General features: G+C 41.4%; 1 protein-coding gene across 3 annotated transcripts in view; it reads left to right on the top strand.

Moving 5' to 3' along the window:
* Positions 1 to 13,132, top strand: part of ATP10A (ATPase phospholipid transporting 10A (putative)) — a 150,481-nt gene that overhangs the window by 83,292 nt on the left and 54,057 nt on the right. For all 3 annotated transcript variants that reach the window (XM_043537649.1, XM_007063340.4, XM_043537651.1), the window contains exons 4-5: positions 10,632 to 10,738; positions 10,838 to 10,969. In XM_043537649.1, the coding sequence (XP_043393584.1) occupies positions 10,632 to 10,738; positions 10,838 to 10,969 (239 nt within the window). The remainder of the gene's footprint in view (positions 1 to 10,631; positions 10,739 to 10,837; positions 10,970 to 13,132) is intronic.

The following is a 13,132-nucleotide window of genomic DNA, read 5'->3' as shown; positions in this document are numbered from 1 at the left end:
AAAATAGTATGTGATCATGTAATCCAAGACTGTATCACAATGTGTACACACAAGAGAGATGAATGAGAGTTGCACAAGCAACTTTAATTCTGGCATTTCTTAACTTTGGAATGCTTTCTCTTGCTTATCAAGAATAACTGCTAAAATTGTTCTCTTTTGTAAGGTGCATCTATTTGTGGAATGCTCCGTGTCTTGGGGCAGTCATTCAAAACTCCTGCCTCTCCATTCAGATGGAGTTAGAAGTCTCTCACTTCCATTCCTGAAGATGAATGTATTGGTCAGCTAACACCATGGCTATAAATGCCTGAAGCAGGGAAGTAATAGATAAGATTCCCCACCCCCCCTCACCCGATTTCATAATCTGTTTATCCACCCTAGCTTCAAAGAGTATGAGTTCAGGATGGACACTCCTTTGTACATTATCTGAAGCATTATAAATGCCATGGAACAGATTTTCAGCTTGTGCAAATCAGCATAGCTCCTTTGCAGCTACGTCGGTTTAGCCCAGCTGAGACTGTGGCCCTGTACTAGTAGCACAAGACATACAGTTCATGTTAAGATGAGAGCTGGTATTACTTACTTACTTGTTTGTTTTTTTAGTTTGAGTATTTTTTTATAGTACAGTTTTGGGGGGTGGGTTCCCCTCTAGTTTTCCTTTGAGGTGAGGGCCTCCTTGCCTTTGGGCCCCTGTTTCCTTGCAGCCTTTCCTAGCAGGTTGTGCCAAAAACCCCAGGATTAAAGCCCTGCCAGACCTGCCACAGGTCTTTCCCCCTCAGTGACAGGCATTCTAGCTGCCTCCACTGCCTTGGAGAACCCCACATCTTACGGCAATATAAGGTTTGCTCCAGCTTCAAGAGCAGGAAGGAAAGAAGGAAGCTGAAAGAAGCTGAAAGAAGACAGACTGAAACTGCTCCTCATGGAGTGCTCACTGGGACCCGTGGGGTCCGATTCAGCCCCTGTACCTCAGGCTCAGCCACTCAGAGCACTCCAGTGACTCCCTCATCTCCAGCTTTGGTAAGCCAGGACCATGGAGCAACTTCGGGCACTCCGACTTAACTTAAAGACCCCATGCTCTGAGAGACCGTCCAAGAGAAGTGAAAAATCACCACCAAGACCAAGGAGCAAGGAGACCTCACATCCCAGTACAGGCACTGCTGAGGCTTCTAGATACCAAGACTTCAGTGATGAAAGACATCTAGTAAGCTGCATGCCGGAAAGTCTTCTCTCATATTTTGAAACACTAACAATTCTGCATGCAGCAGCACATTCAGCAACAAGTAAGCTGGCCTGTTCCCTAGCCGAATGCCAATTTATTACCAATACTGGTGGTCAGTACACTGTATGCAAATCAGCATACTAGTTGGCACAATGAGCCATTAAAAAGTACAATAAAATACACTGCGGCTGGCCTGCCCCCCAACTTTCTCAGTGTTGCGGATGTGCAGCATTACTGAAGCTGACCTTTTTACTCGCAGTCATAAACTGCACTGAACATACCCAGTCGACTCCACTCAACAACTTGATTTAATCATGGCCACAATTTCTGCTCATCTATGGATCCCAAAAATCATGACTCGGGCCCCAGAAATCATGAAATTTGCCTAAAAATACTGAGATTTTGTTTTAAAAATACATGGGGGCAGTATGTGCTTTCTGGTTTTACAGCTTTGCTCTGGAGCTATAGGGGCTAGAATTATTTTTAAATTTTAAATAAAAGCAGAAAACCTCACATGATCACATGACTCCAGAAGCCTGGGGCTTTAAGAAACACCAACTATAGTGAGAGTCAGGGGCAGCTCTACCAATTTTGCCGCCCCAAACTGCCCAATTGCTGCCGCACCCAGAAGAGCGGTGGAGCTGCCGCCGAAAAGCCGCTGCAGCGGGAAGAGCAGCGGAGCTGCCACTGAATTGCCACCACGGGACATGGGCTGCCGCCCCATTCTGAATGCCACCCCAAGCACCTGATGAGAGTTGGTAATCTCATGTATGTATAAGAGAGTGTTGTAAACTCGCAACATACAAATGTATCTAAAGCCACGGTGCAAATCAGCTTTGCCATCATAAAAAATAAATCAATGTAAAGCTAGTGATGGGGGACATCCAAAAGTTAGAAGTGCATTTCAGAATAAAGTTTTGATGCCTCTTTCTCTGTGGCCTGCTGCAATCAGCCTTCCCCAGCAGAACCTGCCACACATCTTCCTGCGAGCAAATCCCCATCCCCTTTATCTGTTGTTATCACCTTGCGTGGAATAAACTGGTGGTCTGCTACTCCCCTCCAGAGGCCCCCTCTCCTCTCTGTTGTTTTCAAAAAGAAGGCCACTGCCTCCCCTCCCAAAGTCAGCATGGTCTCTGGTGGTAGTGCTCCCCCGCATACGACATCTGGGAATCTGATTAAAAGGCCTTTGAGGCAAGCAGACCCCCATATGCCCTGGTGAGTAGTTGCTAGGGAAAGCTCAAGGTTCCAGCCAATGGAAAAGTAAGAGATGCCATGATTTTCCGATATTTTTTTCTTTTGGCTGAATTAGAAGGCGCGCACACACTATCCGGACACTCTCGCTGGTAAATAAGTCAAACTGACTTGTGCTAATCCTCCTGACCACAAGGGTTAGGCTCAGCCAGTCAAAGATCCGGAAAATGTACAAAGTGACTTCATCCGTTTGACTTCTACCATGTAGTCAATTCAAGTTCAAAATTAGAAATACACTATTAAAAGCTGCTCAAAGTATTCAGACCCAGATAATGCAAACCCTTCTCTGCCCAGTTTAGAAATCTTTATCAATACGAACAGTTTTGTAAAAAACAAAAACAACAACAAAAAGCAAGCAGGAATCACAGGCATGCCGACATTTTACAGGATTGCTGGATATTTGTTTATAGCCCTTCAACTATTGAGAAAACAATGACAACCCCACAACTTATTTTTCAGGATATCTGAAAAACATGGGGTTGGAGGTGAGAGGAGGCATTTTCTATCTTTTTTTGTGTGTGTTGATACAGTATTGATACATCACACTATTGATCCCACTCTAGCAAATGGGATACAAGGCAAACAAACAGGAAAAGGCAGAAGTTAGTTGGAGACAGGCTCTGTTAAACAAGACTGTTTCCATGCAAATACCTTCTCAATTATGTACTGAAACAATAATTAAATGCAGCTACTGTAGCCATTTCTCATACTAGGTATGTGCATGTTCACTAGGTGTTTATATGCCACATATTTTGGGATGATGTCCATGTGAGAAATTGCAGAGCCATGAAACATACTGTATTTATCAAGCACTTTTGACCATCTCACCTACACTCTGCTCTCTAGTCCATTTTCCTGCAGTCTAGTTCTAACATTCCAAATTTCTGAGCAGCTTCAAAGAATCACCATTTAAAAAAAAATACTCGCAGAGAAAGATTTCCTTCTTTCCCTTGAAAATCATAGTGGAGTGAGTCCCAGGAAGGGGAAAATTCAGTGCTGAACCAGTGCCAGGTTAAAGGTTCAACCCTGCAGAGACAGAAATGGGAGCTCAGCCGTCTCCCCAGTGGACCCACAGCATTTGTGTTTCACCTGGGAAGGCTAGTTCTCAGACCTATCTAATTTACAGAGCGCTGGTTTTGAATTTTTTCCATGCACATCCCCTAGTTTGTAATTTTCTTTCCTTAAATTTCCGTGTCCAAATAGCTCATCATTTTTCTATGTACCTAGTTAGTGGATCATTTGTAGGATGGGGCAGGGAAAAGTGGAGGAAAATAAATGTGTTGTATTTTCCCCAGCTCCTCTCTCCCATGGCTTAGTTTCCTCCATGTCATTTTCTAAGAGTATGTAGAACACCAGTGGATGACTGTGATTTACTTTGTTATGTACAAATGCAAATTAGTAGCAAATGCTATTTGTTTAGCGACGACTAAGATGGGGAAAAGTTGCCATATAATTCAATACTCCAGATGTGGCCTCACCAGTGCTGAATAGAGGGGAATAATCACTTCCTTTGATCTGTTGGCAATGCTCCTACTAATGCAGCCCAATATGCCATTAGCCTTCTTGGCAACAAGGGCACACTGTTGACTCGTATCCAGCTTCTCATCCACTGTAATCCCCAGGTCCTTTTCTGCAAAACTGCTGCTTAGCGAATGGGTCCCCAGTCTGTAGCAGTGCATGGGATTCTTCTGTCCTAAGTACAGGACTCTGCACTTGTCCTTGTTAAACCTCATCAGATTTCTTTTGGCCCAATCCTCCAATTTGTCTAGGTCACTCTGAACCCTATCCCTACCCTCCAGCTTGTCTACCTCTCCCCCCAGTTTAGTATCATCCACAAACTTGATGAGGGTGCAATCCATCTCATCATCCAGAATGAAGATGTTGAACAAAACTGGCCCCAGGACCGACCCCTGGGGCACTCCACTTGATACTGGCTGCCAACTAAACATTGAGCCATTGATCACTACCCGTTGAGTCCGATGATCTAGCCAGATTTCTATCCACCTTGTAATCCATTCATGCAATCCACACTTCTTTAACTTGCTGGCAAGAATACTGTGAGAGACCGTGTCAAAACTTTGCTAAAGTCAAGGTATATCTCGTCCACCACTTTCCCCATATACACAGAGCCAGTTATCTCATCATAGAAGGCAATTAGATTAGTCAGGCATGACTTGCCCTTGGTGAATCCATGCTGACTGTTCCTCATCACTTTCCTCTCCTCTAAGTGCTTCAGAATTGATTCCTTGAGGACCTGCTCCATGATTTTTCCAGGGACTGAGGTGAGACTGACCGGTCTGTAGTTCCCTGGATTCTCCTTCTTCCCTTTTTTAAAGATGGGCACTATATTTACCTTTTTCCAATCATCCGGCACCTCCCCCAATCGCCACGAGTTTTCAAAGATAATGGCCAATGGCTCTGCAATCGCATCAGCCAACTCTCTCAGCACTATCAGATGCATCAGGTCCGGACCCATGGACTTGTGCATGTCCAGCTTTTCTAAATAGTCCTTAACCTGTTCTTTCACCACCGAGGGCTGCTCCCTTTCTCCCCATACTGTGCTGCCCAGTGCAGCAATCTGGGAGCTGACCGTGTCTGTGAAGACAGAGGCAAAAACAGCATTGAGTATTTCAGCTTTTTCCACATCATCTGTCACTAGGTTGCCTCCCCCATTCGGTATGGGTCCCACACTTTCCCTGACCTTCTACTTGTTGCTAACATATCTACAGAAACCCTTCTTGTTACCCTTCACATCCCTTGCTAGCTGCAATTCCAATTGTGCTTTGGCATTCCTGATTACACCCCTGCACACTCAAGCAATATTTTTTTACTCCTCCCTCGTCATTTGTCCAAGTTTCCACTTCTTGTAAGCTTCCTTTTTGTGTTTAAGCTCACTGAAGATTTCTCTGTTAAGCCAAGCTGGTCGCCTGCCATATATGCTATTCCTTCTGCACATCGGGATGGTTTGTTCCTGTGCCCTCAATAAGACTTCTTTAAAATACAGCCAGCTCTCCTGGACTCCTTTCCCCCTCATGTTGTTCTCCCAGAAGATCCTGCCCATCAGTTCCCTGAAGGAGTCAAAGTCTGCTTTTCTGAAGTCCAGGGTCTGTATTCTGCTGCTCTCCTTTCTTCCCTGTGTGAGGATCCTGAACTCAACCATCTCATGGTCACTGCCTTTCATGGTCACTGCCTCCCAGGTTCCCATCCACTTTTGCTTCCCTTACTAATTCTTCCCAGTTTGTGAGCAGCATGTCAAGAAGAGCTCTGCCCCTAGTTGGTTCCTCCAGCACTTGCACCCTAAAGTTGTCCCCCTAACACTCTCCAAAAACTTTCTGGATTGTCTGTGCACCGCTGTATTGCTCTCCTAACAGATGTCAAGGTGATTGAATTGCCGTATGAGAACCAGGGCCTATGATCTGGAATTTCTGTTAGGTGTCCGCAAATGTACCACAGACCATGAAATCTGGTTTCCCACCATGAAACCTGGTCTTTTGTGTGCTTTTACCCTATACCAGTGGTGGGCAATCTGCGGCTCACGGGCCACATGCGGCCCATCAGGGTAATCCACTGACAGGCCATGAGACCGTTTATTTACATTGACCATCCTCAGGTACGGCTGCCCATAGCTCCCAATGGCTGCGGTTCACTGTTCCCAGCCAATGGGAACAGCGAACCGCGGCCACTGGGTGCTGTGGGCGGCCGTGCCTGCGGATGGTCAATGTAAACAAACGGTCTTGCGGCCCGCGGATTACCATGATGCCCACCACTGCCCTATTCTATACAGATTTCATAGGGGAAACCAGCATTTCTCAAATTGGGGGTCCTGACCCAAAAGGGAGTTGCAGGGGGATCACAAGATTATTTTAGCAGAGTTGCGGTATTGCCACCCTTACTTCTGTGCTGACTTCAGAGCTGGGCTCCCGGTCAGCAGCCGCCGCTCTCCAGCCGCCCAGCTCTGAAGGCAGCTCCACCGCCAGCAGCAGCACAGAAGTAAGAGTAGCAGTACCGCAACCCCACCCCCCCACCATTACCTTGCGATTACCCCCCCCCCCGCCAACTCCTACAATTACGACACCTGAAATTTCAAATTTAAATAGCTGAAATCATGAAATTTACAATTTTTAAAATCCTATGATCATGAAGTTGACCAAAATGGACGGCGAATTTGGTAGGGCCCTAGTTATAACCATATACACAAGTTTGTAGTGAACAGTGTACATATATTGCAGTCCGCTGTCATTAACATCTATAAAGAACTTGTGTGGGATATAAAATCACAAACCAGAGCTATTACTTCTCCAGTAGATTTGTGAAAAACAAGTCCACGTATTAACAGGGAAGTTAACTACAATTTGAACACTTTACTGGAAACTTAAGCCAATATCCTGGTAATTCAGAGTCAAGGTGCAGGAGGATTTGGTCTTAAAAAGCAGAGAAGGCATAGTACTCAGAATAGTAGGATTACTGCAGTCCATTGTGGATAATTTAACAAATTATTCTCCCTTGAGTGTATAAATCTTTTATACATCCCAAATACTCAGACTTCTAAGCTGGCAGTGAATGATTGCTGCTTATTGTGCTGAGCACAAACTTAGGAAGTCCATGATCAAGGGATGGGACAGTGATGAGAGAGGACAAAAGCAGAATTTTTGTAACTCAGAAATCAATAAAATGAAAACGTTCTGCTATCTTAGAACTGCTGAGGGGAATTCTCTACTAAAGTGTCAGAAACCATTTGTGCTTCAAAGTTGCAAACTCGAGGTAATCTTACCAGTTTCTTTTCCTTCTTTCCTCAGTTCTGGTCTCTTGCCAGATATTGTTACTGCTGTATCTATAACATATCTAAAATCCAAACCTTCCCACTGCTAAACACTTGGCAATACCATGGTTCTTTCTCTCACCTGGTCATCTAAATCAGATCGCAAACTCTTTGAGGGAGGGAGTGTGTTTTCTTTTTTTCTGTGTAATGCTCTGAGTAGCCCCTTACTCTGAGAGTCGTCTCAGTGTTTCCACAGATTAAGTGTTGCCAATTCTGGTGATTTTACTGCTAGTCTCATGATATTTGGTGTGGTTCTTAAAGCCACAGCTCCTAAAGGCATGTGATAAGGTTAGAATCTCAGCATTTGTTTTTAAAAAGCATAAGTTTCTAGCACTCAAGGTTGTGAAGAAAAGCATGAACACATGACCCAAGTGCATCTTAAAGGCTCATAAACCAAAGACAAATAAAAAGAATCCAATTTTTAAATGAAAAAAATCACGATGTTTTAGCCAATTTCATGATTTGGGGGGCCCTCGTTCATGGTTTTTTTTTAAATGCTCAGGATTGGCAATACATGGTGTTAAACTGTACCATACTTAAGGGTAGCAAAATGTACTACATAAAATAACATATAGAAAAATAAATATAAAAATAAAGTTTGAGGCTGCAGCAACAGTAGTTAGATATCTTAGTTTTATTCTAGTGCATTCAGTTTCTCAACATTTCTCTTTATTAGCTCTGCATTCCAATTTGTTTTGAAAAATTAAGAATTCTACTTTCAGTGCTCTTTATATGAATGCACAGTAGTTAAAATATTTCCAATTTTCCTTCACCATCTGCTCTGCAGCGTTAAGATACTGGAGTCTGTTATGTGGAATTTCATTCATACTCAGCAGGTCTATAAAAGTTATTTGACTTTTCTTCCCCCCCTCCACCCCCTTAGCAATGTTACAGTGCTACTGATATAAGAAGTTATTTTTTTATTCTTAGTATTTCCCTTGTGGCAATCCATTCTCCCAAGCATTTTCCCCGTTTCTCTGATGTAATTGCAGGTTTTGTCAATACATAAATAACAAACAGTAAGTACTCAGCTAGGATAGACGTTGTTTTGTTTACTAAGAGTTTCTCATATATCCTGATGCCCCACTTTTTTGTCTGTTTGGCTTCAGTGGTCAGGCAGTTGTTTTTAGAAGCTGCTATTATTACCACGTAGTGGTTAATTTGAAATATCTTAGACTTATTATATTTACCTGGATACAAAGAACATCCAGATTTCCACATATCCCACGCTGTGGAGAAAACTCAATGAAACTCAATGAGACTGTTTGGGATTGCTAGAGGTACAGCTGTGCACAGAAATGCAGATGTAGAAAACTTCCTGATTTCTGTGCAGGTCATTGCAGAGAAGAAAAGAGTGTTCACTGAAGAACTTTTTTCATTTTGTCTCTTCGGTGGTGAAGTTTTTGCATGATATTGGATTATTTACTCTCCGTCTCCTGGAAATGTTTACTGCTTTCAATTAAGCTTTTCTCGAGTGCATTGTATGCTTTTACAAAAGGATTTGGGGATGGGAAACATCCGAAGCAACTTTCAAACATAAGAGGGGTACAGAACACTGAACCTGTGTGCTAGCTTGGTTAAAACTTTAAAAAAACACAATATGGTAGGGTTGACTCTGCTATGGCATGCCAATTCAGTTCAGAACAGCAGTACTGAAGAGACATTCTTCAGTGTGTGGTGGCAGTTACAAAGTTTAAGTACTTTTGGGCTTGGCTTCCGTGGTCAGGACGAAGTATTAGGATCCAAAAGCTATGGAAGAGATTTGGGGATTTTTGAGCTAATATTACCATTTGATCCATGTCTGGCTGACCACCTTGCTAAATTTGGAGAGAAGAGGAAAGCCATCCTACCTGCCCTCAACTGTAGGTGACAAATTCATTGAATTGATGAGACAGAAAATTAAAACCACCATAGTAAGAGAATTGCAGCAAGCCAAGTATTTCTCTGTAATTGTTGATTCACCACCTGATGTGGTGCTTGTAGACCAGTTCACATTCATTTTCTGATTTCTCATTCAGAGCGCCAAATAATTGGGTTTCAGCCACTTGAGAACCACACAGGAGCAAACCTGGCTAACGCTGTGCTGGCTATAATAAATAACCTAGGTTTGGATGTGTCTTAACAGCTGTGGGCAATTGTATGATAATGCTAGTGATACAACTGATTGTTACAATAGTCCGCAAGCCCATCTGTCACGGAGAACCCACCAAAGGACTATGTGCCATGCGCTGCACATTCCCTAAATGTAATTGGAGTCAGCAGTGTTAACAATTGCTCAGATGCACATATTGATAGAAAACTATTTTCCACAAATGCTGACACGAGCCAGAGATTATTGATTCTCAGCTGTTCAACTGAAGAAGAGCTCTAAGTTGTTTAAAAGCTTGTCTCTTTGACCAGCAGAAGTTGCTCCAATAACCAATTACCTCACCCACCTCTGCTCCCCTGTAGTGAATTCATTATCTTTTTTCTCTGTCAGTGCTTGCATGGAATAGCTAGGGCATTTGATGTCTAAATTCACGTACAATATCAAGCCAGCCGTGTTTTCTGGGAACCTGTTAGCTGTGAATTTTTAATTTTTAGCTAAACATATAATTGTTTATGTCTGGCGAAGATGCTTGTGTTGTTCCCGTATGCTGTTAATTCTTTAAATGACATGTTTTTAATCATCTCAGGAAAGTTTAAGTATTTTATAACAGGGTGGAGCTTCAGGATATTCTGTGCCTAGAACCCCAAGAATTCTTAATTTGATCCTGTTTAGCAGGCAGTAAGGAGATCAGAGTGAGGGGGCCAAAGAGAGTAAGGGTGAGTAGGCTGTGGAGGGAATGGAGAAGAGCAAGGAAAAAGGGATCACAGAGTTCCCAGAGACAGAACTGGGCCAAAAGGACCCAGGGAATTCAAGAGATTGAGAATTGGAAAGGGGAAAAGAAAAATTCACTGGTTAGAAAATAGAAAAAAAAAAAAACAGAGAGCTAGAGGATACTTATACAAATATTTTGTAGAATTCTTCAAAAATAATCTTTATACTACTCTAAGTGCAAAACTCAACTCAGGAGTACAGCCACAATTAGAACGTATATAATTATAAAGTACATGCCATTTCTTCTTTATAGAGCAGTCAGTAAGAAATACGTAGTGCAGTCATCTTGCTCTCACTTGTGCACGTACATCCTTCCCCTTCGCTTCCCTTTCATTGGACCCAAATATATCCTCCGTGGAATACCTGTGATGTCAAGACTGCTTGTGAATCCCAGAATCCTTTGTCGTCAGGCCAGTGTATGGGGATCTGACTATTTAAGCTTTGGGGATAATCTGTGTCGAGTTCTGTTATTAAATCTTTTGCAGTGTACATACAAGTGGGAAAAAGGATGCACTATATAAAGAAAACCTTTTGTTGCGTGGATGTACTGTTAGGAACACAGAAGAGGTTACAGGGATAGTAATCTATGCAGGTAAAAGACAGCTTTTCTCTTTGACTTTACATGTTCACTTGATAGTTCCCTTAGACTGTCAACAAATATCTATATTGTTTAATGTAATTGCTTCTGCAGGGCACGAGACCAAAGCTTTGTTAAATAACAGTGGACCACGTTACAAGCGCAGTAAGCTTGAAAGACAGATGAATATTGATGTCCTTTGGTGTGTCCTCATACTTATAGTCATGTGTCTATTTTCAGCCATCGGTAAGTCCTCTTTAAAAATAAAAGTTAAGGACCAAACTCTATCCTAAGAGTCACATGCTTTGCTTTAAAAATTCAAAAATGTATATCTTCTGTCTCTTGATTTATGTAGCTACTTCTTTTCTATGTAAAATGTGTTGTTGTTGTTTTTGGTAGGAAACATCAGCTTAGTACATAAGCACATCCAAATAGTAATCTTTTAATAACAATCAACTATATACCATTACAAGACCAAATCAGACAACTATTGTGTCAGGCTCTGCCACCTTCAGTAGCAATGAGTCGTGCCCTACTTCAAAAGTAGTATCTTTGAAATCAACTCATCATGACTAAGGGTGGCAGAATTTGGCACATACTTAGTTGCCAAGGTAATATATGAACACGGATTAAACATAACTAGTACAATACCATTCACCTAGCTCTATTAGATGAAAACAGGGACTCATAATATACAATATTAACCCACCATACTTAAGTATCCAAACTTATAATATTAAAAATTATATAAAGTCCAAATTCAAAGGGCAAGTCAAAGAAAAGACTACCATTGACTTCAATGGAATTGTTACTGGCATCAAAATTTCTAACAAAAATAGAGGGGCAGGGGTAAGTTTGTTTGGGTTCTGGTTAGAGTGTGTGTGTGTATTGGTCTCTGACTGAGAATTTGGTGTAAAGGTTTGTATGCAAAACATTTCTTTAGCTATTGCTTTTGAATTCCATATTTTGTAATGTCTGGGTTTTGTTTTGGTTGTGTGTAATACATAAGTTCTGGAATTTGTCTTGGCAACCTTAAATGTATTTTACCAAAACTTCTGTGTTATTTTAATACCCTTAACTGTGTCTTTTTGCAGCTGTTGACACCCTCTTTAAAGATGAAAGTTGAGGGCCAAACTATTATTATGCTCTTTGTTCCCACTGAGTTCAATGGGCACCTCGCATATCCAAAACCAGCATTTCATCCTAATGATTTCCAATTTGTTTTAGAGTAGAATCTTAGTAACAGAAGTGGGTTTTTTTCTTGTTGTTTCTTTTTTGCCAATTGTTAAAATGAGTTGTGTATCCCCATAACTTTCTTATCAATATTGTCTATAAAATATTAACTAAAATGAGAGGCCAAGATTTGAAAAAGTGATTAGAGATCTGGGAGTCCTCAGTTTTGGGCTGCCCAGCTTGAATCACCTTGAGAAGGGCCGGGGTTTTTCAGAGTGCTGAGTACCCACCTTCTGAAAACCAAGCCCTTTTAAGATATCTCCATAAGTTGGGAATTTGTGATATCTAAAATCACTAGGTCTTTTGAAAATCAGAACATTTAGTAAAAAGAAAGTTGATATAGTCCATTGCAATTGCAGAATTTTTAGCATTTTTACTCTAGATTATTAAAAATAGCTATAGACACATCAGAGCATAAATAATATAAAGCTTTGCACTGCTGCAAAATATTTAGTGAGACAATGTCATTTTTATTTATCGTTATTTCAGTGTGGGACAAGGGACAGTTTAGAAACTTGATAGAGGTGCCTTACAAAGGATTTTTTTAATGGGCTTTACTTCTTTTTTGTTGCTTTATGACATATAAAGAATAGGGCCTGAAAGATTGTTAGGTTTTGGGGAGGAGGTAGGTATTAAGGTTTTGGGTTTTTTCAGCTTATTTTTAAAATGAATATCAGAAATATCAACTCAGGTCTTTCCTGGCTGGGATGGCAGGACCTGTTATATGTCTCAGAGGATATGTTTAATTTTTCTCACACCCTAATTAAAAGGGTGGGACTGCCATATCTTTGGTAAAGACATCACTGCTCCAAAAGGTTAATACTTTCCTTGCATTAAATAGGAACTAACAAAGAAAGACAATAAACAAAGAGATTGAAATAGTCTGACTAAAATCTCTTCCCCTCTTAGTTGCTCAGCTTCTATTCCTTTGACTTTTGTGATGGCCACCTTTTCACTAGTTCTCCAGTCGTCATGGTGTTTTCCAGGGCAGACAGGACTTAAGTTTCCAATGTAGAAAATGCATATTAAAACAAACATTTCAGGTCTTTTTCATAAATCATAACAAAGTAGGAAAAGGCACAAGTCCCCCTCCCCTTTTTTTCCTTTGCAGATCACTTTTAAGGACAAATGCATACAAAATAAACCAATGCTGTGGGTTTTTTAATTTCTTGATGT

This window comes from Chelonia mydas, chromosome 1 (genome assembly GCF_015237465.2).
Source record: "Chelonia mydas isolate rCheMyd1 chromosome 1, rCheMyd1.pri.v2, whole genome shotgun sequence".
NCBI lineage: Eukaryota > Metazoa > Chordata > Testudines > Cheloniidae > Chelonia > Chelonia mydas.
This window is presented reverse-complemented; position numbering and strand designations above follow the sequence as displayed.